Consider the following 26,538-nt stretch of genomic DNA (forward strand, 5'->3'; position numbering starts at 1 on the left):
ACAGGCGGGGAGGGATTTCTGCCTCTTCGTACTAGCTGGCATCTTGGCCCGCCACAGCCAACGCGCGCTTGCGGGAGGCAGCCCGGGCCCGCAGGCACCGCGGAACGCCGGCCGTCGCGCGGCCGAGGCCCCTCCCCCTCCGCCCCTCCCCCGCCGCAACGGTCCTGGCACGCAGGCGCGTTGGCGCGCGCGGGGCGGGACGCGCGGGGCGGGACGCGCGGGGGCGGGGCTGCGCGGGCTCGCTTAAATACAGAGGCGGTGGGGGCGGCGCGAAGCCGCCGCGGCGCTGCTGCCAGGTTGCCGGGAGTTCTCACAACTGTCTGCCTGTGGCGCGAGTCTCCTGCCTCGCTGTTCCCCCGGCGGCGGCGGCGGCACGGCAGCAGCGGGAGGAGGAGGAAGCGGAGGCAAGCGGGCGACGGGCTCCATGGAGAGCGGCGGACGCCCGGGCAGAGGCAGCTCTTCCTCTCCGGCACCCGGGCTGCAGTGACCCGCGCTTTCGCCCTGTTCCGCGTCGAAGCGGCCGCCGGCTCCGGGACTGACCGGCCTCGCTGTCACTCCCCGCGCCCCTGCGCCCCGACTCGCCCGCGCCCCAACTCCCCGGCGGGGTGGCGGCGGCCGGGCCCCCGCGGCGGCGGCCGGAGCAGCAGCGGCAGCAAGAGCCCGCCTCTATGATGAAGTTCAAGCCCAACCAGACGCGGACCTATGACCGCGAGGGCTTCAAGAAGCGGGCGGCGTGCCTGTGCTTCCGGAGCGAGCTGGAGGACGAGGTGAGGGCGGCCGGCGCGCTCCGCGCCTTCCGCCGCGGCGCCGGGGAGGGCTGGGGGGTGGGGGGCCGGCTGGGGGTCCTAGCCCTCTCCTTCCTCGCCCTACCCCTTCGTTTGGCCACCGGGATGGGAGGGATTAGCCCCCTCCCTCCTTCCCTCCCGCCCTCCCTCCTTCCTTCCTTTTTCTGGGTTGATAAAAGAGACAAAGAGGCTCGCCCAGCCCAGTGTTCCTCCGGGCGGTCGTGAGGCCCCGAGGCCGACGCGCCTCCTGGCCGGCGGCAAGATCCCGGGCCGCATAGGTCGCTTCGGGAGGGAGTCACCATTTTAACACGCGACTTGGGTAAAGCCAGATAAACCTCGAGTGCTAACGGAGGCGGCAGAAATGGCGTGGGTCTTGCAGCCCGAGCCTTCTGCCCCTGTTACATGTTCCTTCCCTGTTAGAGCAGTTTGCGGTTTCGGGTTAAATCTAGGGATGTTTGCGGAATAGCCCGACAATCCCCGTGCTTGAAAATAAAACCCCATTCGGTCCGGTTTTCTCAGTTCCACTTTTAAGTGGACCTTTTAACTCGCAAGCACTTGGCGTAGTTATACTTGACATATTTTTTAAAGGCCTCTTCTTAAAGTTTTCTGACAATAGAAAGATGGCTAGTGGAATAATGCCAGAGGAAGAAGATGGACTAGAGGTGGGCAGAGTTGCCATTTTCAGACAGTAATCTCTAGCTCTCAGCATATGTATCGAGGTTTCTTTACTTTGCTGTATTTAGATTGACATCTGGAGAGGAGCAGCCTTTCTTGCTCTAAGAGTAAGCAGTCTTTAATTTACCCTTCATTGGGTTGATGGCGAGACTCTCAAGGTTTGCCTGGAGAAAAGTTTTTCCTTGTTTCAGTTACATTTAACTTAAAATGGTTCACTGTTTCAAATTTACTTAAAACAATAATACTGATTGGTAGCCAAGGACTTTTTTTCTAAAGCATTGCCACTCCTCTCCATCCGTAAGCATCTGTCTGACTTCCGATTTCCGCCGAGGTGATCATCTCACGGGTTCACGAGTTCTAGAGTTCGAGCCCTGCTACCGGCTCTGTGCTAACAGCTCAGAGCCTGGAGCCTGCCTCAGATTCTGTGTCTCCATCTCTCTCTGCCCCTCCCCAGCTTGTGCTCTGTTTCTCTCTTTCTCAAAAATAAATAAACATTAACAGTTTTTTAAGATTGCCTGGGTGGCTTAGTCGGTTAAGCCTCGGACTCTTGGTTCTGCCTCAGGTCATAATCCCACGGTTTCTGGGTTCAAGCCCCACATCGGGCTCAGTGCTGACAGCGTGGAGTCTGCTTGGGATTCTTCCTGCTCTTCCCCTGCTTGCTTTCTGTCTCTCTCTAAAAAATAAACGGATAAACTCAAAAAAAATTTTTTTTAGTTTTTTTAAAGGCATTGCCACTCCTAAAATGATTAGACGGGAAAAAATTAACAATCTGAATTTTGCTTCCATAACCAACTGTGTCCAATAAAATACCAGGCTAAAGCTGGAGACAGGAATTTAATGGCTTCCTTATTGCTCATCCCTGAAGTTAGGATGAACATGACATAGTGTACACTCAGTGGTATAGTTCTTACTCTATGACCTGGGCCCACTTAGGAGAGCTGGAAACTAAAAGGAGATAGGTTTTTGTGTTTTGTTTTTAACATTTACACAGAAACAGTCTACAAGCATCAAGTGCATTGAGGCAAAAACAAACTTTGGATATAAAAGCATATAATAGCCCACAGTGATCAAGATAGGTCAAGGATCTGGTCTAATTTGCTCAGTGTTGCGTAATCACATTCTTGGTTGAGTGTTTATAGAGTGTGGGGCTTACCTGAAGACCTTTAAGTTTGCTGCATTTAATCCTTTTTGTGCTGGTCTGTATGTGAAGAGACGGTTGCAGAGCCTCAGTACTTTGCCCAAATGACATAATTAGGAAGTGGTGGAGTCAGAATTCAGGATCCAGCCCGTTTCTGATGCTGGGCTCTTGGCACAGGGCTCCATAGCAATTGGGTGCACGCTATTTGCTGAATGAAAGATTTTGTGAGGCTGAGCTTGGAAGCCTTCTGGAAGTGACGACTTTGAAGTCTTGCCATAACCTGAACTTGGAATTCATGCTTTGTAAAAACGGTTCCCAGGGGAATATATAGGAAACGGGAGGAAATTGAAATGATCTGTATTGTGTGAATGGTAAAGCAAAGCCTGAAGAACACTTTAGAAATTATTGTAGCAGATCAAGGAGTTATTTTTGTGCTTGGAAATTGTTCCTGCTGTAATAAATGCTAAATTCCTAGCCTCTGGTTGAGACAAGAGACTAGTGCCATTAGAAAAAATGAAGAAAGGAGCGAGCTCTGGAGCATTTAATAGAGAAATCTGTTATATGAATAAATCTGGTACCATACAGGTTGAGAAATCAAGTCAGTTTGTTAGAGAATACGCTCTGAGGGAAGGCTTGGAATTCTCTAAAATGCACAGCCAACTTCAGTGTGTGGCTTAGGATCTACATTTTTGTAGTTGCATATAGTTGAGGCTCCTTCTGTTATGTGATAGTTACAAAAAGGATCCTGTTAGCTTTCCTGGACATCTTGCTGTTTTGCTGTGAATTTGTTCCCACCTTGTTGAAATTGCATTGGTAGCCTTCCAAGGATAGGATACAAAACAGCCTGAATCCACCTCTATACATTTGATCCTCACTCCACCTCGTTACTTCTGTAGGAACCACCCTAATAGATGGGACTTTTTCCCCCTCCTGGGTTCATAACACCTAGATCCCTGTTGGGAGATTTAAATGTATGCCTTATTTCAGAATGGAATGTTTATAGAGCGTAAATTGATGTAAAATAGGAATTGCTGTTTGACCACAAAAAGTTATGCAGTGCTCCAATATGGCTCTCTTTGTACTGAAGGCGTTCATCAGTAGCCCTTAGTTGAGAACAGGTTGTTTGAGGAAAGAAACAGCAAAGTCTATCTTTTCTTTGGGGTGGTTTTATATATTTGCCCATTTTATCTTCCCTGGGAGGTAAATAAGCATTAGTATTTGTATAGTAAGAAATTAGGCAGCTGAGCTAACTTGTCCCAAGATCACAGAAGCTGGTAGATCTTTCTGAGCCCAGATCCTTTATTTCTAAATCTCCTATACATTTGATCCTCACTCCACCTCGTTACTTCTGTAGGAACCACCCTTAGTTTTGGTTGTTGGGCTTCCACACAAGCCCACGAGTATCCCACATAGAATGGCTGGAATACTGTGTGTGTGCAGTGAAAGAGAACAGTACATTCACAGAAGGCAGCCAGAAATGGACTCTGTTGAACACATTTGCGTATATGATAGTTTGAACAGGGATGCAGAAATGAAAAGAATCCACTCCTAAAAAGCATACTCTGTAGTGGTTGGATAGACAAAACTGATATAAAGGGAAATCAAGTATGGGAAAAGTAATATCAGATGTTTCAGGGTTAAGATCACTGGAGATGGATTTCAGTGAGTTAGAGAGGAAAAGACCAAGCATCACAAACAGAGCAAGACTTAGGGCTGTGGACTAGTTGAAAAAGAGCACCTTGTATATAAGGCTAAGGAGTTGCTAGGCAAGACAGGAACACTTAGTTTTGAACAAGGAATATTTACATTTTAAGTGTATTAAAGCTTGAGGATGATCTAGCAGCAATATAAGATAGAGTTCTGAAGGGGCGCCTGGGTGGCTTAGTCGGTTAAGCGTCCGACTTTCGCTTAGGCCATGATCTCGCGGTTCGTGGGTTCGAGCCCCGCGTAGGGCTCTGTGCTGACTGCCAGCTCAGAGCCTGGAGCCTGTTTCAGTCTGTGACTCCCTCTCTCTCTGACCCTCCCCCTGCTCACGCTGTCTCTCTCTCTTCCCTAGAAATAAATAAAAAAATATTTTTTTAAAAAAAAAAAGATAGAGTTCTGAAAAGAGAAATAGAAATGACTTGATTCTTGGTGGAATCCAGGGACAATTGTGAGTGGGAAATGCTAACAAAACTGTTTTAAGAACTGCCTATTACTCTTCGACTTGGACTTACTGCCCTAATTAGCTTTTAAGCTCCTTGAGCCAGGGCTGCATTCTACTGTCTGCTAAATGCCAAGTGTGTATTAACTAAAATGTCTGAATTCTACAAAATTATGCACTAAAGCTAAGATTTGGTGGGAAAGCAGTCTTAAAACCTGTGAGTCTCTAAAACCAGAGCTCTAATAAAACAATCTTAATAAGAAATTCTAGTACAGATACATCTGTACTAACATTGTATGCTTGGGAGCAACAGGCAGTCAGTCTGCCTTTTCAGATAAACAATCTGGGGCTCATATTTCTGCAGAAGTCCTTTCAGATTTAGGCTCTGCTTTAAGATACTTGCTTCAAATGGAGACGACTTTATCATGAAAATTAAATAACTATCTGAAGGCAGTCTTTTCTAAACAGGGAAGTACCATCTGTGCCTGCAGCTCTCCTAGCCAAAAAGAGCTGCTTAGGCCATTCAAGCAGCCACTTCCTTGAAGGGAAGGCATTTTAGTACAATTTACATCTGTTTTAGGCTCTCGGTATATATCACGAAGGCTTCCTCCAGTGTATGTAAAAGCTAAGCCCATCATTTCAAAACATTGACATGCTACGAGAAAATGTCATGATCAGTCCATTTTAGCATTCTTCTGTTTACCAATCCCATAAGGATAGTCCCTGACTTACAATGGTTCAACTTGTGATTTTTCGACTTTATGATAGTATAAAAGTGATATGCATTCAGGAGAAACCATACTCAAATTTGGAATTTTGATCTTTTCTTGGCCTAGCAATAATCTAATTTGGGCTAAACACGTTTTCCCAAAATAATCTGATTTGGGTAATTTCTGACCCTGGTAATTTCTGTGCCTCAATAGTCCAAAAAGTAGTACTAATTTGCTTAATCATAGCAGTAGGTAGCTGGCTAATGGATACAATAACCACTTAAGATCTTTTAAGACGTCTGTGTGCATACTGGGTATTCCTAATAATACACTGCTTGCTGGCCTAATTTTAGTTAAGAGCCTATAAGACAGCTAACTATGGTAAAAGTTTTAATCATTCATGCATCCTGGTTCATGATAACGTGCGAGAAAGGACAAAAACCCCAATACAGCTTCTAAATAGCTATAGTTCACAAAATAAAACTCTTCATTCCTAGATTTATGGATCACTTGAGGGGTTCTCTGGATAGTCATCCCCCTCTCCCCCCCCCCCCCGGGGGGAAAGAAATAGTCATTTGTAGTGACTAGTTGTTCCCAGAAGCAAGCTGTGACCAGTTATAAGAGTAAAAGCTGAAACACAAATGGCATTTGGGGGCCACTTGGTGAATAGAACTAAGAATTTCATTTACTTCCATGCTCTGAAGGCATAACTGCATTGCATAGATCTTGAACAGCATTTTTTTAGTTTACAAGCACTTACAACCCCCCAGTGAGGAGGACTTGCTAGGTCATAGTAGGATATTGAATCTATACTGTAGATTATTCCAATTCATAGACAAACTGTTGTCCAGCAAGACTCAGGGCTGGTTCCAAGTAGGCCATTATCACTACACTACTGCTGCTAAAAGTGAGAAATACTTATATTCCAAATGCTTAAAACATTAGGAATCTAAGAAAAAGACAAGTGTGGGAAATGGTTTCTTAACAATGACAGGTAAATGGTGTTTTATTCTAATAAACGTTGAATGCACATGGAAGGTAGGGTTGAGGTCTGACAGTATAGTAGCAGGAATGCTTATATGAAGGTGGGCAACAGCGCTGGCTTTGAGGTTGAGTGTGATTCCAGTCTAATTCTGCAGCCTGGTGGGTTGACTAACCTTTCTCCATCACCTTGTCACTAATGTGGCAGACTGTCATCTTGTTGGATACACAAAATGTAATACACCTAGAAAGGTGGTTGAAATGGAATTTAAAACCTATGAACAACCAGGTCTGGATTTGTCAGCTATTGGTGTATCCCCTTACTAAGATTTTGTAATCTAAATAATGTTTTTAGAGCATTCCTAAGCATGCTAAAGCTATATTACAGATCTAGTAGATTGGGGGGTGTTGTAGAAATGTTTATATGGCTTTTTTTCCCTAGGATATGGAATGATAATGATTTGGGATACAGTTCTATAGTTTTAGATTCTTCTCATGTAGTAGGGATTTTAATCATCTTTGTCTCTACTTATGCTGTTCAGATTCATTTCTTCTACCCTGCTAGATAATCACCACCACTCCCCCCTCCACACACAAACAACAAACATACAAATTTGGCCTTGACCTCATTTGAACCTCGAATGAAGTACTCTAGAGGAGTAGGCAAATACATAATGAAACATACTGGTTTTCAAATCTGTTTCATTACCAAAGGCTCATTATCAAATGTCTTAAACTAGTAGTTTAGATGGGGATCATTCTAAACCACAGGTATTAATTACTCATTTATTTTGGAAAGATATATTTGAAGTTAATGGTTTGATCAAATTTAATTGTTTTGGAATGTCAGGGGACTCTTGCACAGATAAGTTTTCAGTTTCTGCTAAATCATTTATCCAAAACTATACAGATCTGTCTTCATGAGGCTTTCTAAAAAGTAATTTATGAAGGGAGCTGTGGAAGCATGTAGAGATTTCCTGTCACTGACTTCGGAAGACAAGTTCAGTCATATGTGAACGATGTCCTGTAGACTGCAGATTAAAAATTTGATTTTAATTAGAAGCATAAGTGTTCAGAAAAGCAGACACGGACTATATTAATGGGTTTGCAACATTATTAACTTTATATAATTTATCTCTTAAACATTATCTTGGGACAAATGGGAATTATCATTGACCTAGATATATGATGCTGAATTTCATTTTTTCAGGATTCAAACATTATGAATATTAATGGTTTTGAAACTCCCCGTTTACTAAATAAATAAGAATGTACTTTTCCCAGGGCTCCTGGGTGGCTCAGTTGGTTAAGCGTCCAACTTCAGCTCAGGTCATAATCTCACGGTTCTTGGGTTCGAGCCCTGCATCAGGCTCTGTGCTGACAGCTAGCTCAGAGCCTGGAGCATGTTTCAGATTCTGTGTCTCCCTCTCTCTCTGCCCCTCCCCTGCTCATGCTCGCTCACTCTCTATCTCTCTCAGAAATAAATTAAAATATATATTTTTTTTAATGTACTTTTCCAGTAGCAAGCCCCTGCAGTGTCCTGTCCCATTATGAACATAATCAAGTACTTTAGGAACATAGAATTGGGTAGTTAAGAATTTCATCCAGCTACTCAGCAATGAAAAAGAATGAAATCTTGCCATTTACAACAACGTGGATGGAACTAGAGGGTATTATGCTAAGTGAAATAAGTCAGGGAAAAACAGATACATGTTCTCTTAACAGAGGGAAGGGAAGGAAAGGCAAAAAAAAAAAAGTTACAAACTGTTTTTTTCTTTTATTAATGTTTATTTACTTAAGGGGGGGAAGGGGCAGAGAGAGAGGGAGACACAGAATCCGAAGCAGGGTCTGAGCTGTGAGCACAAACCTATGTGGGGCTCGAACTCACGAACTGAGATCATGACCTGAGCCAAAGTCGGATGCTCAACCAACTGAGCCACCCAAGTGCCCCTAAATACAGAGAACAAACTGAGGGTTGATCGGGGGGATGGTGTGGAGGAGAATGGGTGATGGGCATTGAGAAGGGCACTTCTTGGGATGAGCACCAGGTGTTGTATTTAAGTGATGAATCATGGAAATCTACTCCCGAAGTCAAGAGCACACTATATACACTGTATGTTAGCTAACATGACAAAAACCTATATCTTATAAAAACAATAAGAATTTCATCCAGGCAATAAAAACTAGATTGTCAGTAAGCCACACCTAGTGACCAGGAAAAGAGGCCTCCAATTCTGCAGTCTGAAACAGTAGCTAGTTTACTTTTACCTTGATGCAAGACATATGCTTTTGTACCTTAAGAATTTTTGTTTTAATTTAAAAACTTAACACTTGCCAGTCTCCATATATAGGCCAGAGCCTTGGAATAGCATAGATAGTTGGTAAGCCTCCTTTTTGAATAAAACAAAAGATGCAATCTGATTTGCAGTCTCACTTTGTTTAAAGAATTTTAATTCAACTTTGAAGAAGACTCTTGTAGGCTCTTTCTGGGTTTTTAAATTTCCTTTTTACAGTATTCTCATCCATATTTAATTTGATAGCAGTTTTTTAATAACCCACCTTTAATTAATCTTTGCAAAGTCTTTTTTGATAGTTCCTTTTTGCCCTCAGTTCATCACTAATTCTCAATAATTATAAAATTAATGAAATGGGCAAAATTTGGGGGGAAAGCCTAATTCTTGATAAGCTGGTTCAGTTCAATTAGTGGGAAAGAAGAAGAACTAGTCATGGCCAACATTGAGTACTTAGGTATTTAAGTCTCATAAACACTCAATAATTCTGTAAGGATAGGTGCTTATTTTTACAGAGCAGGAAACTGGTGCACTGATTGGTAGATTATTAGTCCCTTATTGGGTACATCAAGGAACAAAATACATCTTGGGTATGATCTGTACAGTTGCAAAACATCTTTGCGTTCAAACAACTGTTTTCTAATTGTTGCTAGATTTGTTTATTCTGGCTCTTAAGTTTCTAATTTTGATATGTAAGCCCAGTTTGCTAACACTTTAAATTTAAAGCTGTCTTATGTTTTCATTTTACCAAATTTGCTATATTTGGGCTTGGCGGTACCCTCCCAGTCAGCCATTCATGTTTCAGCTAAGGCTTTATCAGCTGTTAATTTCAGTGCTTTCTCTAGATTTGCATTGTTCTGCCAGTTACTCATTTGAAGGAATGAAGCTGGCAGAAGCAGTGGAGTCCTATCCAGATGAAGAATGAGAGAAACAACGCTCAGACCCCTTGAGCATTAATTGATCACTGCTCTGCGATGATGGTGTGTCCATAGGCAGAAGTGTGCTGCTGCTTTTTGAAATTGAGGCGATATGTGCCTGAAGAGATGTTCCCTTATCTTCCAACTCAGTGTGTTAGAGGCTGGGGAAAGGTGGGAGTTGCTGAACTATTTACGATCATCCTAGAACTTTCCAACTGGGGAAGGATGAGTTCCTGGCAGCCTTCTTGGGTGGGAGGTGAATCCTCATGCTGGCTGTGAACTCTCAAGTGCTGGACAGATAGCACTACCAGCATGCATGTCAGAAAACCAGTACACACGTCAGGGAATACACTTTGCTCTGAACTGATTGATTTATCTGGTGAGAATGTTATGTGTTTACTGAGAGGCAATATACTAAGGTAATTTTGTAAACATTTTTGTTCAGGTTGGTTAAGACACCTGTTACTTCATAAACATCATTTGGTATTTATCATAGTAGACTTTGTTGCTGTTTTAACTCAGGTGAATTTCAACCTAACCTAGCCCACAAATTTTCATGTAGAAGATGGATATATAATACATGTTTCAGGTACCATTAAAGTCATAAACCTCTAGGATACTCTCTGGTAATCTAGTTTGTTTTTCAAAAAGCATTTGCAAATTTCAAGGTTAATGCTATTCTCAGTTGGGGCCTGCAGACTTTTCTTGTAAAGGGCCAGATGGCATGTTAGGCTTTGTGGGCCATGCAGTCTCTGTCACAGCTACCCAACTCTGCTGTTACAGCATGAAAGCAGCCATAGGCAGCATGTAAAATATGAATGAGTGTGGCTGGATTCTCATAAAATTTTATTAACAGTGGAATTTGAATCCCATATAATTAAAAATATAAAAACCATTTTTCACTCACAGACTACACAAAACAAGCAGTGCGCTCACTGTAGCTTGCCATCCCTCTTCTAGATCATAAATTGTAGTTGAGCTGCCAGTTATTCAAAGAAGTGACTTTTGCCCATTTATAGAAGTTTGGAATATGAAGGGTACCTCTTTCCACCTAATCATACGTATAAAAATAACAACTCTGTATTGAGCATTAACTTACCATGAATTCCCCTATTCATTTTGCACAGTATCTGTTATCTTTTAAGTATTCTTACTGTTTCCAGGTGAGAGAACAGGGTGACTGCCTGGAGTCACATATCCTTAACATTTGCAGCAGAATAATAAGGTCCTGTAACTCACGAGTAGCAGATACAACCACGAACCTAAGTGCATGCATCTCTGTGGCTAGCAAACCAAGTCTCCACTTTTATCTTTTGATAGTATCCATGATTTGGAGAACTTTACTAATTGAATCTGGTAGTTTGAGTGATTTCATTAGGTTCAGAATGATTTAGTGGTGTGATCACATTGTTGAATTCTGAATTCCAAGAGTGTTTACAAAGGCTGTCAGCTGCTTTTTTTGGTGGTACAATGTGTACCCCTAATAATTTTGATGAAATTAAAAAATGAGTGGGTCTTGCAGGTGCTGTTGGTGAGTAGCAGTCGGTACCCAGACCAGTGGATCGTCCCGGGAGGAGGAATGGAGCCAGAGGAGGAGCCTGGTGGTGCTGCCGTGCGGGAGGTTTATGAAGAGGTGAGATGAATAGTAGTAGCTGATTTGCTCTCCTTTCACATACACTGTGTTCTGAGCTTTACAGTGTGTTCTGTGTGGCTCTTTGGCTACATGCACGGAGAAGCAAGGCAGGTCACGAGTGCTCTCTTTGTTGTCTGATTCAAGATTTTTAAACGGGTGGCTAGAGCTTGCATTTTGTTAAGCAGGTATTTGTCAAGCCTGGTAAAAGAGAGCTAAAATCCAGGTAGAAGTTCCCCCAGAATTGTGTAACACACAATTGTATAACAGACAATAAACCTGATGAGTGTAGAACAGGATGGCCCTCAGAGCAAGGTTAATATTACACCGTAAGGCACTGCAGGAATGCTCAGAGACATTAATCATGTGCTGTAACTTTTTCAAATGAGTAAGAAGCAAATTGCTTTTATTCTACTTGTTTTGTCTTAAAGTTCAGTAAAATGTGACATGCGCACACATGCACAAAAGCATGAGTGTCTTGTCTTCTTACAGCTGATGACAGAACTTGCTTTTTACTCAGACAAAACAGCATTGACTCTGCCGTAAAAGTTACTGAACAGCAGTTTGGGTATAAATGGGAAGCAAATGTGGATGTTCCTGTTGGGTCTTGGTGTGTAGTTGGAAAGGTTTCAGAGCGGCCTTGAAGGATGAGCATCTTCCTGAGGGAAGGGCACGTCCTAGATAGAAGCGGCAGCAGGCACTGATGCAGTATTGACTACCGTGTGGATCTAAATGGGCGCACACGGACATGGCCGTCAGCCTGTTACCTGTTACAGTCCTGGTAAAAGTAACGAGGACTCTGTAGTAGGAGAGGAACCTATAGGGAGGATTGTACCTCAGAAGCCATTTGAAAAAAGAAAGCAGAGGGGGATTGATCAGTTCACACAGAAAGTCTGTTTTCATTCATGAAGTTTGTGCCAAACTGGTAGAAAGTCTAATTTTTGGTCAATCCCTGTCATTTCTTATAAAATAAATGACAATCTGATTAGTCTGAACTTGTATATGGAATAAATTAAACCATGTTGTATAGCAAACCACAGGTCATGAATCTTGGCATAGTCAAAAAAACTTCAAGAGGGTTGTTATGGAAGGGTCTATTGTGTTTAGATCCTTGGGGCAAAATAGCTAGAAAATAATTTTCATGTCAACTGTCTAACAGTTTTACATTGCATCTTTTTTTTTTTTTTTTAATTAGGCTGGAGTCAAAGGAAAATTAGGCAGACTCCTGGGCATATTTGAGGTGAGTTACAAAAGTAATCCTTGCTAATGAAAGAATTAATGATTCTTTCCTAACCGGCCAGATAATCTAGCAGCAGCCCAAGCTAGACATTCCTCTAAAACTATGACTAAGCAAGTAAATTATAAGGATTAGGAAGGAAGTAAAAGTTACTTAACTTTCATATGCCATCAATTACGTGCAGCATTATAATTACTTCTATATGACAGTACAGTCAGAGAAGGACTTCTCTCTTGGTTTGCTGTACATTGTTTAGGTATAAACTTTTTAGGAGGTACAGTGTCCTCAGTCATTATCACTGAAGGGCTTAGGTCTCTTGTGAATACTGTCTGGAAATGTGTCCTGTGCCTATAGTGCATAACATGTAGATGATACACAAATATTGACTTATCCTTAGAGGACTGTATGAAGGTAAAACACTCAGATACAAGAACAGATGCTAAAAGCATAGAATTCTCCTGTAATCTATTATTACTCAAGTCAGAATGGAATTTGTGGAGGGAATTTGGAATTGGCAGTTATTCTACAGAAGGTAAGGAGAAACATGGTCAGGTCATGAGACCCAAACTATTCTCAAATATATTTTCTTCCAAGAGTCAGACATAGATACATGGTATACCCGACACATTGTGACAAATTTTTTCAAGATAATATTGAAGTGTTAGTTCAGTCCTTCTGGTAGAACTATTATAAATTTTATTTTTAAGGCTTTTTACAGAATTCAGAAATTCAGATTGTGTAGAACTTGGTAGAATTGATGACTCCCAAAATACAGTGTTAGCAGTAAAGTTCTTAAGTTAATATTCAAGCTTTTCCAGAATTCAACACTTGCCTTACCCAACAGCACCATCTTCTGGTTGAACTGAAATATACATTGAAGGTTTTCTGTAATTCACAATAGCCATGGTACAAATAGCACATTGTCAATATGTTGGTAAGATTTTTGAAGAAAACGTCTCACATTATAAATAAAGCTTATAACATAGGAAGATAATAGTATTAACTGCTTTACAAATGCTATTTACATTTCACAGAATCTGAACAGAAAACAGTAATCAATGTACCTTTCCCCTTAGAAAATATAACGGACGGGGCGCCTGGGTGGCTTAGTCGGTTAAGCGTCCGACTTTCGCTTAGGTCATGATCTCGCGGTTTGTGGGTTCGAGCCCCGCGTTGGGCTCTGCGCTGACTGCCAGCTCAGAGCCTGGAGCCTGTTTCAGTCTGTGACTCCCTCTCTCTCTGACCCTCCCCTGCTCACGCTGTCTCTCTCTCTCTCTCTCTCCTAGAAATAAATAAAACATTAAAAAAAAAAAAAGAAGTAAATATTTATAAAAAAAAAAAAAAAAGAAAATATAACGGAAAATTAGCATTATCCTGCCTATTCACCCTGGTGATTTCAATGAATTTTTGAACATAGAATAATAAATGCATTGATTTTCCGGATATAGAGATAAGACCATGGGTTCTTAATAATAATGGGTAGTAATGTTTTATGTGAGAGATGCCTTTCATTTTTTGCTGTTCCCATTCCTTTCCAAAGACCTAATAACGCTGTTTGAATGGAGTGTAGTACTCGGATTGTTTGTGGTGGAAGAAATTGGGGCAATTATCAGGCTACCTGGTTGCCTCAGCCAGTAGAGCATGTGGCTGTTGATCTCAGGATCATGAGTTCAAGCCCCACATTGGACATAGAATTTATTGTATGGGTGGGGGGGGAGGCCTGGGTGACTCAGTTGGTTAAGGTCTTGACTCTTGATTTCAGCTCAAGTCATGATCTCACAGTTTGTAAAATCGAGCCCTGTGTCAACCTCTGCACTTGCTTGGGATTCTCTCGCCTTCTCTCTCTGCTCCTCCCCTGCTCTCTCCCTCAAAATAAACAAACAATTAAAAAAAAAAAAAAAGAAATTTAAAAGATCAGGCAAGTCCTAGACTATAGTAAACAGGCTAACTTAAATTGAGTTGAAGGTAGGGAGACCCTTCATTTTAAGACCAACCTGTGTTTAATTTTCACAAGGTGGCAGTTTTAGTATGGTTAAAAGTAGAGTTTCAGCATATAGGAGTAAAAGATAACATTCCAGAAATAACTAACACATTCTCAACCTTGGTTGCACACAGTTCACCTGGAAGATTTTAAACTACCAATACTTAATCAGTGTCATTAACAAACATGTGCATTGAAATCAAAGTGCTAAAGGTCTGTTATGGGGAGCTGATTTCAGCATTTTAAGTTGTTTTTTGTTACACAGAACTCACTTCGTGCTGGGCTAGACAACCACATATAGTTGCCTGTGTGCTAGTGAGCAGTACACCACAGCTGAATTCTTCCCCTCAGAAATGTGTGAGGGCTAGTTCCTGTAGATTAAAATGCTTTTCTTTTTATATTCAAGCAGAACCAAGACCGAAAGCACAGAACATATGTGTATGTTCTTACTGTCACTGAAATATTAGAAGATTGGGAAGATTCTGTTAATATAGGTAAGTTCCCTTGCCTTTTGCTGTCCAGAGTCTCTTAATTCCACTACTACGCACTTGGATACAGTTTTCATCTTAAATTATTTTGGGTTACCTTTTTTTTTAAGATCAGTATGTCCACATTTGAATTACCTTAAAATTCTTCCCCCAATATATTTATTGTCTAAGCGATTCCAAAAGCAAAAAAGTCGTTATTTATTGGGGAGGAGTGAGGGGCATTGGTAAAGGATGTGGCTTAGTTTTTTGTTTTTGTTTTTTTAATGACTTTATACTGACCAATGTCATACTGTTTTCTAGGAAGGAAGAGAGAATGGTTCAAAGTAGAAGATGCCATCAAAGTTCTCCAGTGTCATAAGCCTGTACATGCAGAGTATCTGGAAAAACTAAAGCTGGGTTGTTCGCCAACCAATGGAAATTCCACGGTCCCTTCCCTTCCAGATAACAACAGTTTGTTTGTGACTGCGGCACAGACCTCTGGGTTGCCATCCAGTGTCAGATAGAGAGGTCGGGGCAGGCCTCCCGTGTGCAGTGAGAGGTCTCTCTTTTCCTTGGCAAACATCTGAATGATGCCTGCAAACTGTCTGAATTTGCCATGCAGGATTTTCAAACAATTTGCATGTTTTTCAGATGTTTTCAAATCTTCTTTTAAAAAAAAGTGTAAAATATTTTAATACGCCAAAGCCATGTGGAATTTTTTTTAGATGCCTTAACTGTGCCCCTAGCCCCACCCCCCATTCTAGTTGTCATTTTTTCACAGCATTTTGTTCAGTTTTTTGTCCATTAGACGTCAGTCTGTGGTTTTTGTCACATCACCTTACTTGTGGGCATATTTCCCCTCTAAATTATTCTCTCATTCACAGCATTAACGTTTTCAACAAATTCTGTTGTGGAGACTTATGAAAATAATTCTTGATATTAAAGGAATCTATCGGCCCATAAACTTGTTTCATAGGACACCGTTTTAATTGATAAATTCTAGACTTGGGACTCTGCATGGTTCCTAACTGTTTTGACAAAGGACTGACTTCACTATTTTCAGGAATTTATCAACTCGTGGGTCTGTTTTCACAACTGGTATTATGTCACTAGCTACCTGATATGGCCAATCCCCCCCAACCCCCACCCCAATAACTCAATAGTCCTTTAACACAAAGTCTAACTATATGTAGAGTGATTTTTAGAGAGGTGTAGTAAAAAGGATGCACGCAGTAAATACATCTTATCATGAAAAACTATTCACGGAATCAGAATTCGCATGCTAGGTTGCCAGTTCCCTTTATCCTTAACCTCTACACAGAGTACTTGATTGAGAACCATAATACCCTTGATGTAAATTCCTTTAAAAAATACACTTCCAGTGTTTGAATTTACTGACCCCTCTTCAGTTAAACTTGCTGGTTACTAGTAACCACAGGATTAGAGTCTAGCCTCAAATGCTAGTCAGTGGTGACTGCATCCCAGTTGAGTAAAATGGCCTTCTTACTGTTCAGCTGTTATAGACTTAGATGACTAGGACACCTCAGAACGTCTCATCTGTTATAGGTTGCCAATAAGTACTTTTTATCCTATAACTAAGTTTTGGGGCACTAGAATGTACCTGAGCTAAGAATTATTTTGTCTTAACACTCATCACTCGTCTTTATACTCAGAATCAAGAATCCCACTGAAAAACACATAAAGTACCCTGTCTGAAACTCCTGTACTACCCCCAGCGTCAAGTCACAAATGAGATGGGAGGAAAAACAAACTTTGAATAAGATACGGGGTTGGGAGGTGAGTGAAAGATCTTTATGTAGATGTTAGCCTTGTAAATACTGTAACCGGTGAGTATAGAGTAGAAAGTAAGCATGGTTGTACATTTGTTCCACAAATTGTTAACCTTTAAAGATATAATTGCTGCTAAAATAGAGTGCTGTTACACTTAAGAAAAATCAGTGCCATTGTTCTGAAAAAGATCTTGTGCCATAAATGCAGCTGAACTAAATAGGAGCATTAGTCCACAAATTAATGCTGTCAGGAATGAGTAAAGTAGAAGAACTTGTAACCAATGACATTTCATTTGAAATTACGTAGTGTGATCGAACATACATGATCATCCAGAATTTTTATGTTTTTCTTTGGACAGATGTTATCCATTCTGGGTGTTTTTAAAGAAACATTTTAAATCCACAGATTGACACTTTCTATCAGTCTTCAATGGACTAGATTTTTTTTTCAGTAATCTGAAATTTCTTTAAATTATATACCCTAACAGCAGAAAAACTGGATTTTGTATATAAAACTGTCCACCTGAAATGCTGTCACAAGTAATGGGGGAGGGGGTTTCTTGTACATGATATTCTTAGAGGTAATAATGCATGAACTTATTTTATAAACTCTTGGACTATGTATTTGACATGTAAGATATGTACAGTATTAATGTCTGCCACCTCTTAAAAGTGAGCCTATAAATATTGTTGTATAATTTTCTTTGGTCAAAAGCATTTGAACTAAGTAGTGCCACTCGGGTCAGGATTTTTCTTCAGTGCCATTTAGCAGACCAAGTGTCTTTAGTCTATGCAACTAGCAAAAATGTGTAGGACACAACAGAATACAGTTGTCACACTTTGAATTTCACATGAGGGATTCACTATTCTTCTGGAACCCAGTCTAGCCCTACGATTTCTGTTAAGAGAAAAAGCCTACATTTTCAGGCTGAACAGCTGAATCTACTACAGGTAACAAATAGTGTCTACTATCTCAACCCTCCAAAGTTTAGAGTGTTGGGGAATTACTTGTGCTTTCTGTGGGATAGTTGGATAAAATTGGCAGCTAAATTTTTCAGTCCCATGTGCCTCCTAAATAAAAGAAATAACTAGGTTACAAGTTGACTTGCAGACACAAAGTAGCAACTATCCTGAATTGTTGGGGAGTTTTGTGTGTGTGTGTTTCATTTTGGTTTTTTTTTTTAATAGGTGAAATTTTCCAACAGGCACATGCCAATTTTCTGTCAATCACAGTTGTATAAAGTAGCAAAACTGAAGGGATGGGGGGTGGAAATGATTGTTGTATACACTCTAAATTGCTTTGCATGGTCTCATGTGAGATAATTGGTGTAAGAATCTTGACTTTTTTATATTTGGAAACCAAATAAAAATGGAAATAAATTATCTTTTTCTTTAACATAACTGAACATAGTCCAAGTTGAAAACTTGTTTGGCACTCCATTGTGAAAATTTTACCCTAAGTAATCTGCTAGAACATGCTGCAGATAACTTTATATATTACCATCACTTAGTTGTTTTAGAAGGGTAACTGGTTAACCTTGCTCACCGTTGTATTTCCCCAAAATACTGTTTATGGCTTTTGACTAGGATTATTAAATGGGAGTGGGGGAGAGAGGGAGCCTGGCATTTTCCAATACTGTCTTCACACTGACACACGAATTCTCCGCAGGCTCTAAGCTGAACTTCGTAGACAAAAATGGCAGGACTAAATGCTAGTTGAGTTTATTACTCAGCAAAATGGGTGGAAGTGGGAATGTCCTACGGTGGATTCAGTCTCCAATGAAGTTTCTAGCTAACACTTTGTCTCATAAATTCTTAGTGTTTACCAGAAGCTGTGCAGTAATTAGCAACTGCTTTATGCCCAGCATTGTTGCTTATACAGAGTACATTTACCCTCAAGAAGCTTACAGTCTAATGGAGTACAGATAAGTGACTTGTCTAGGCGTCTGCTTACAACAAAAGTTCCTAAAATGTATTTCAAGGTGTTACTTTTTTTTTTATGACTTACATTGCACCATCTACAAAAGCAACATTTTATTTGATAATGTAAATCCCCCCCAATACTTAGCAATATTTCATGTGGAGCTATAGGGGGAAAAAAATTCAGGTTGAAAATGATCTCATACCTTACTTTTAATACCTTCCTGACTAGTGCCATCGGCTAAATAATAGCAGTAAGGTAAGAAGGCCTCTAAGGCCTTTCAGCATTGCATTACACAAAGACCCAAATTTATTCAAAGGCTCAATGTTCTTTTTGCCAGATGCCAGCCTTGATTTCTCTATTTTGCTGTGATTCCAACTAATTATCCCCAAAGTTACTCTTCCACTATGTGGAATACTAACTATCCTCTGGACGTATTTCCTGGTTGTTAAAACACTAATGCCAATATTATAAATCTGTTTTTCTCAATCCAGAGATTTTGGCCTGAGCTGAAATCAAAAAGTCAAGCACTTAACTGAGCCACCAAGGTGCCTGTTTTTCTCAATTTTTAATCAAACTCATTCCCTGAAAAAATAAAAATGAAATTAAAAGAATACTTTGACCATTAATGTGTATCAAGAACCTTAAAACCCTACCTCTTGATCAAATTATTACACTAGGAATCCAACTCCTCTCAGGAATGTGGACAAAGATTTCTGTACCAAGATTAGGCAACTAAAGTGAGACATGGAAATAATATACTCATGCCTACAGGGGCAATGTTTAATAAGTAATATATCTATGTAATGAAATGTTATGCAGCCATAAATTACATGGGGGTCAGGTAAGGATCTGTGCTTGTAAATCAGAATAGCCTTCTGGAGAACTGAGTAATACCCATCAAAATTTTAAATGCCTATGAACCTCTGACCCAACAGCTTCACTTCTGGGAATCTAGTCAACAGAAATCGACAAACTGCACAAAATATGGTTAAAGGTGCATATTACACACTTTGTAAAACTGACATCAATTTAAATGTGCAAACGGGGGTGCCTAGATGGCTCAGTTAAATGTCCAACTTCGACTCAAGTCATGATCTGGTCTGTGGGTTTGAGCCCCACGTCGGGCTCTGTCTGTGCCAACAACCTCAGCCTAGAGACTCCTTCGGATTCTGTCTCCCTCTCTCTGTCCCTCCCCCACTCATGCTCCCTCTCCCTCAAAAAATAAACATTTAAAGAAATTTAAATGTGCAAATGGGATTAAATTATGATTAACAGATACTATATGGATACCAAAGAAATGTGATGCCACAAGTGTAAACTTTTTTTCTTGTGTTTTATTTATTATTGAGACAGAAACAGAGCATGAGCGGGGGAGGGTCAGAGAGAGAGGACAGAATCCGAAGCAGGCTGCAGACTCTGAGCTGTCAGCACAGAGCCCAATGCGGGGCTTGAACTCATGAACCGAGAGATCATGACCGGAGTCGAAGTCAGACACTCAACCGACTGAGCCACCTAGGCGCCCCAAGTGTAAACTTTCAAGAACACCTTTCAAAAAACACAACTATACAATAACATTACCTACTAAAGGTCACTTTTTTAAAAACCTGTACAGATTTATTTAAAGACCTGCAGAATTTTAAAATTAACATTCCAAGAAATCTTAAATGTGAAAATGTTTGATAATCTTGCATGAAAAAACTAGGGTTGATAAATGCTCAACCTGTACATAAATTCTATCAAAATATGTACATATTAACAGCAAAGGGTGTAAAGAAACCTGCACCATCTTTGTTACTGGAACAACAGTAATGTATCACTTTTTAGGAGGGGGTTAGAGAGACAGACACATTTGGTTCTACTACAAAAGCAGTGAATAATCAGTCACTGCCAAGTGTGGCGTGGGTTAACAGCCCTATAGGCCAAACCTAGCCCCCCCCCCCATTTTTGTACAGCTTGCAAACTTAGAATTTTTTTTGTAATTTTACAATTTCAGTGGTTGCAAATATTTTGTGACATATGAAAATTAAAGTTTTATCAGAGCATATAGCATGTCCAATCATCCAAAATGGTCTATGGATGCTTTCTCATAACAATGGCAGAGGTGAGTAATTTAGACAGACCTTTGGCCCACAAAGCCCCCAATATTTATTGCTGTAGAAGGAAAAAACAAGACTTTGGCCCTTACTCATTCCCTTGGTTACTCACAGTCCTAATGCTTCCTGCCAAAACAAGGAAAACAGCACCAAGTTAAAATCTAGTGCAACCAATCTATGATGTCTAAACGGCTTTTCACAGGTCTTGAATTTTCACAGGTCTACTCTTGAATGCAAGCAGAATACTTTGGGAGTTGGGGGGGGGGGGGACACATAAAAAGGGAAGGGAGAAGAGAGAGAGAATCCCAAGCAGGCTCCAGGCTGTCAGTGCAGAGCCCAACATGGGGCTCAATCTCAGGATCTGTGAGATAATACCTGAACCAAAATCAAGAGTATGGCCCTTAACCGACTGAACCCCACCGCCCCCCGGTGCCCCAATCATGGAACCATTTCATGGAGTATGGTGGGTGAGAATGGATCAGAGTATAAAAAAGGAAACCTGCTAGTTACTCTAGGAAAATGAGGTGAGATTATCAATCTTTTCTAAGACCTGTTTTGTCCCATGATACAAATGATTAGCAAGGGAGAAATGTTAAAAGTAAAAGCTCCTTAACGAACACCATGAAATGAACTTTTAAACAAAAATGAGATTTCAGTTGTTGACTCTGCTGCAAGAGACAATAAGCAAAGTCTAAATATTTAAGCAATTATTCTATTACACCAATCAGAAACTTGAATCAATTACATCGAATCAGTAGAGGCCTGGCAGTGTAGCCAGTCTGCATTCGGACAACTGAACCACCACAGCAAGAGGCACAGATGAAATGAGACCAGCTGAAGGTTGCCAAAGTTGTAACTGGGAAGAAAGACCTGAACTCTTCCCGTTGAGCTCTACACTTAACCAGGAAAAACTGTAACCCAACTCCTAGTTGTGCAGCCAGGGGAAATTTACCCAATTTGTAATAAGCTGTAGCAAAGCTAACTCCTGGAACAAATCCGCCCAATTTCCAACATCAGTGAGAAATGGAATTAACACATGGGGATATGGTCAAAGTATCAAACAAAGTATCACCAGTCTGGGTGGAAGATTACAGATTTTTATTCTTCATATTTTTTCAAGTTATTACATTCAACATGTTTTGCTTTTGTGATCAAATCATTTAAAAAATAAACCCTGATATAATTCCTTAAATTAAGCAGCATGCTAAATAGCTAAATGTTATTACCCCCAGCCCAAAAATACATTATTCCAATGAAATATTACATTTTTCTTAAATAGGCTGATGAATTAGCTGCCCTATAATCATGGCATTTTAACTATCTGTTTTTGGGCCAGCTTTGCTAGATAAGGCTACTTTTTTAAACCTTTGCTGCTGCAACTGACAAAAATTGATATGGCTAGAATAGCCAAAAGAGATTCCTGAATCGTCAAATAGAAAAATAAAGCCAATTCCTAAGACGCCAATAGTTCCACTTCGCTGAAATTGTTTATGATGTCTTGCAGGATACCAGATTTCCTGCCCTATTCTCCTTGAACAGTGCTAAACTATGCAGCACCTGTAGCTATATTAGCTTGTATTTAAGCTTATTTTAAGATGTTTCTGTAGGGGGTGGGGCAGGGAATAAAATAAAATGCTTCTGAAATTTTGTATTGAAGTATGTTCTTGGTCTAGAGTAGAGTTTAAGTTCAATACATGTCAGATCTAAGATCTTATTAGGCAGGACCAAGAATAACTAGTGTGGAAACAATTAGCAAAGCAGTGTAACAAAACAAAAAAATCAAAAAACCATAAAAGCTCCTATCAATGTCTCAGGATTTCAGAAAAGCTCCTCCTAATGGGCCGAGTCGATTTTTAAGAAGCCGCTTACATATTTAGACTCTTTTCTTCTCCCCCAGGGCTTTTTGCACATGCTGTTCCTCCTGCCTAAAGGTGTTCATCTGGCTCGAGTCCAGATGAGCAGACCTTGACCAGTACTTCTTCCCTTCTCCAGGACAGAGCTGGGACTGCTGTTTGTCCATGCCCCTACCCCATCAGAAGGTCCAAAAGGGAAAGCCCCATGCCAGTCTCATTCACCTAATCCTCCCCAAGGAGTACAGTGTTGGGTGCATATTAAACTTCTGTCAAATTAACAAAAAAACTCCTTAAGCTTAGGAGTTATAAAATCAAAGGCTTACAAGGGAAGAGGAAGGGAACTACATAAAGGAGCAAGTGGGCTGGCAGGGGACTCTAACCAACTGGAGAGTCATTGGAAGAGAAAAGAGTGACAACCTCTTTGTTAGGGCAGCTGCTGCTCAGCTCCTCCCAGACGGTGCTGCGCACAAAGGCTGGTCATGTCTGCAGTGGCCAGATCTTCAGATCATTCAAGTTACCAAAATTCTGGATTTTCACATGAATCTCCTGATTTTTAAAAATGCTGGCACTGGATTCAAAATATTTTAACCAAACACACTGTGTGCGCCAAGGAAAACAGGCCCCAAACCCAGATGTAGCTGCCAGTTTCTGAAATCTACCCTGGCCTCTCCCAGAGCCTTTTCAATCCTAAGCAAGTTCAATCAACAAACTGCCTGCCTCCTTTCATCTCGCTGCTTAAGAAAGAGTCTTATCAATACAATGGGGACTCTTAGCAAGATTACAAAGGGAAAAAATATGATGCCATGAAATCAGGAGTTCCTATCTGCAACAAAAACAGGGAATTATTCCATTTCAGTACTTATATAACTCCAATTCAGCAGACATGAGAGTCCTATTCTAGACATATTTTTACAGTACAATGGATTTAAATCTGGAATTTTAGGACTTAACAAATTGCTATGTGATACCAGCTATCATCACGAGCAGGGCCACCTGCATTACATAAAGCTGCTCTCCACTGAACTGCCCGAGTGTTCGTTTTGGCCCCAGAATGAGATTCAGCTTCCTTAGTTGCAAGACACGCTCTGCACAAGCACAAGAACTGTTATAAATGATAACTGCTCCTAAGAGCTTTAAATTTGCAACATTAAGGTTACGAACAATTTTATTCTGAATTAAACTAACATTTGTTTCCAAGCAATACATTTTATTTGGAAGGATACAGTTACCAGTCATCAAAAACTTCTGTTATGTTGAAAATGTAATTTTAATAGATAATTCATCTTACATAGGAGCACAATAAAATACACCACATTCTGAAGAAACTCCAGAAGTTATAAGAATAAAGAGTAGGGGAATTCAGATGGGCTACAATATCCATTACCTTAAATTGCAGGAGACAAAGGTTCCAACCCGCAGGTTAACATTTACATACTTGGGACTGGCTTCACTTAAAAATAACAAGGATCAGTAATCAGATATGGAAATGGTGGGAAAGAACAGGTTTTTTTAAAGGGAGGAACTCTGTCAATGCAGAAAAAATTACTGAATATCAAACAATAGCTCCCAGAGCAAATACTGAAGGATGAAAGTAAGAATTACGAACTGAGGACGTGAGGCTCACAAAGGAAGAAACCTTTCGGATGACCCTTATGCAAGCTGGTTGCTTGAGATCTGCTCGTCAGGTCTACAAGGAAGACTCATAAATGCCTCAGCAAACCCCAAATGATTCTCAGACTGGTGTTTCCTAACAGCACATACCAGTGGTTACACGTGAAGTTTTCAGACAAAAACTGAGAAAAAGGTCATATCCCAAATGCCAGACAAATGCGGCACAACATGTGAGTCCTACACAGAGCCAGTCACACGGCTGCTTTGCTGTGACTCTCCTGTACAGTAATTTTCAAACATCATGGCAAGACACCAATGATCATCTACCTAATCAGACAACACAAACACATTTATTTCAAATTTCCAGGAGGTAAAAAAAAAAATATCAGATACCAATGCTTCATGCATGCTCAGGGCCAGCTTATAAATACTCCATTTAGTGATATTTTAACACAAGTTTGCATCAGTGAAAAGAAACTGGCAAAATCCAACCTCTTGTCATTCAACTTGTCAGATGGTGAAGACCAAAACAGAAAGTTCCATCAGTTTTAATTTTTAAATACGATTGTCACAATGGGAAAATGAAATAAACACAGTAAAATAAACTGTACAAAGGCAAAGTAGAATAACAAAAAATATTTTACTAAAACATAAGATTTACAGAAGTTCCAGACAAGCCATACAAAATGGTCACAAGCTTTTTTTGAAGGAAGGATTCTACACTTGACAGCAAAGTCACAATGTTATTAGTGAGGGCTGTGATGTTTGTTTAATGTTCCCATTTTGGTTCAAACAATCAAGCTTGTCCATCTACAGCGTCTAAATAAAGTTAGACTTGGCTAGAGAGCATATTCTAAAGAACTGGTTAGCTGCTTTTACCCAATGCAATTAGATCACCATAAAAAGGGGGGGAAGGAGCCCACAAAATTAAAATAAAACTACCTCTCCCCCCCTCAAAAAAAAAAATAATAGAGAGAAAACACCCACACCCCTGCAGCTAACCCTGACAACTACCTTCATTCACAGTGCTTTATACCTTAACCATCATGGGGGAAATGGATAAAAGCAGAGAGGTGCCACTGCTTTTAAACATTTCACAACAATCCAGATGGTACTTCTAGCCTCTGCTCATGCTTTACAACAGTGAATCAGGACAAGACAAAGATTTGCTAATGTGCATTTAATCACCAAAGGACTGTAGATGTCTGGGCTTTTATTCTGTAATGTTTCTAAGACTGTGTCCATTAAATGCAAACAAAAAAGGAAGAAGTCTTGGCAGAACAGGAGAAATGATGCACACTGGATGATCAGATCGATTTTAAATATTATTCATGGCATATAGCCTAGTCCATGCTCTAGCTGCAGACAAAAACAAACATTCAATTATTATTTGACTTAGCTTAATGTTACTTTCCAAACTCTATAAAAATTAAGTAGTATTAAGTTAATTCACGCCATTTTTCTGTCATCTGGGTCAGACAGAAAGCCTATGTATGTCTAATTACCAAAACAATAGAGTGGAATCCAGAAGTTCTACAAAATTCAACATCATGAGAAGACTTGTCTCCTTCATTTCTAGATATATAATGCTCTCCACTAATTTTGTTAAAATCTGTAGCAGGAAGCTCAATGATATCAAACTCCCTAGCTCTGAAGTGATACAGTCTTATTAATCAGATGAAATACAAAGCAGCTCAAGGCGTTAAAAAGTTTTCCATTATCTCTATGTCCTGCTAGATAAATAGTACACACTCAGTATCTGAGGCACCAGGTATAGGTTATACAAGAGTTGAAGAGCTCCCTATTACAGGCAGTCTTTAATTTGGGGGTCAAGAAGCAGACCATCAGGTGGAGCTTAAACATCCATTAAAAGGTGCTCATATACTTAGAAGCAGGATCTGACTTACTCCTCTTTATATTATTTTTTATTTTTGTTAAGACTCTAAAAGAGGTTTTTTAAAACGTAGTTTATTTGTTTTAAAAAGTGGAGGTAGTGTGAAGGAGAATGGATATTAAATACCTGTTTCTATGGCTTGGGCTTCGTTGGTCTTCCACTGCTCCGCTACATCGTTTGCTAATGGATCGTCTGGATTGGGAGCACTTAACAATGCCTGGATCGATAGCAGAACTGTGCGGATCTGCAGCGCTGGGGACCACTTATCTAGGAAGAGAACAGGCCCAGAATGATCAGGCATGAAACAACAGCCCCAGAACTACTGCATTTCATTCCCACAGACCTTCCTGGTCTTTATATATAATAGGCAAGATTACAACGTTCAGATTCTCAATATGGAATGCTTAAGAGAAAAAGG

General features: G+C 40.4%; 2 protein-coding genes across 3 annotated transcripts in view; one reads left to right on the plus strand and one right to left on the minus strand.

The window, feature by feature from the left end:
- The first annotated feature begins 285 nt into the window (after window positions 1-285).
- On the plus strand, window positions 286-18,146 carry NUDT4 (nudix hydrolase 4). 2 transcript variants are annotated; one of them, XM_039236603.1, is made up of 5 exons: window positions 286-767; window positions 11,163-11,273; window positions 12,466-12,510; window positions 14,895-14,982; window positions 15,277-18,146. In XM_039236603.1, exons 1-5 carry the CDS (start codon window positions 669-671, stop codon window positions 15,477-15,479), a joined length of 546 nt encoding a protein of 181 aa, XP_039092534.1. In that variant the 5' UTR covers window positions 286-668; the 3' UTR covers window positions 15,480-18,146. The 2 variants fall into 2 exon arrangements, with proteins under 2 accessions (XP_039092534.1, XP_039092535.1); XM_039236604.1 differs by having other exon boundaries at window positions 14,898-14,982.
- A 6,701-nt stretch (window positions 18,147-24,847) lies between these two features.
- The window catches only part of UBE2N (ubiquitin conjugating enzyme E2 N), a 35,783-nt gene continuing 34,092 nt past the window's right edge, over window positions 24,848-26,538 (minus strand). The window contains exons 3-4 of the mRNA XM_039236607.1: window positions 26,247-26,387; window positions 24,848-25,585 (exon numbers count right to left, since the gene is read on the minus strand). Coding sequence (XP_039092538.1) covers window positions 25,545-25,585; window positions 26,247-26,387 — 182 coding nt within the window. The 3' untranslated portion in view covers window positions 24,848-25,544. The remainder of the gene's footprint in view (window positions 25,586-26,246; window positions 26,388-26,538) is intronic.

The sequence above is a fragment of the Hyaena hyaena genome, unplaced genomic scaffold (assembly GCF_003009895.1).
Source record: "Hyaena hyaena isolate Hyena2069 unplaced genomic scaffold, ASM300989v1 scaffold_113, whole genome shotgun sequence".
NCBI classification, from domain to species: Eukaryota; Metazoa; Chordata; class Mammalia; order Carnivora; family Hyaenidae; genus Hyaena; species Hyaena hyaena.

Excerpts from the sequence above, each read along its gene's own strand:
- NUDT4 (XM_039236603.1), top strand. The coding sequence starts at position 669 with ATGATGAAGTTCAAGCCCAACCAGACGCGGACCTATGACCGCGAGGGC. Across the intron at positions 11,274-12,465 it reads TGCGGGAGGTTTATGAAGAG|GCTGGAGTCAAAGGAAAATT; the intron begins GTGAGATGAATA and ends TTTTTTAATTAG. Across the intron at positions 12,511-14,894 it reads GACTCCTGGGCATATTTGAG|CAGAACCAAGACCGAAAGCA; the intron begins GTGAGTTACAAA and ends TTTATATTCAAG.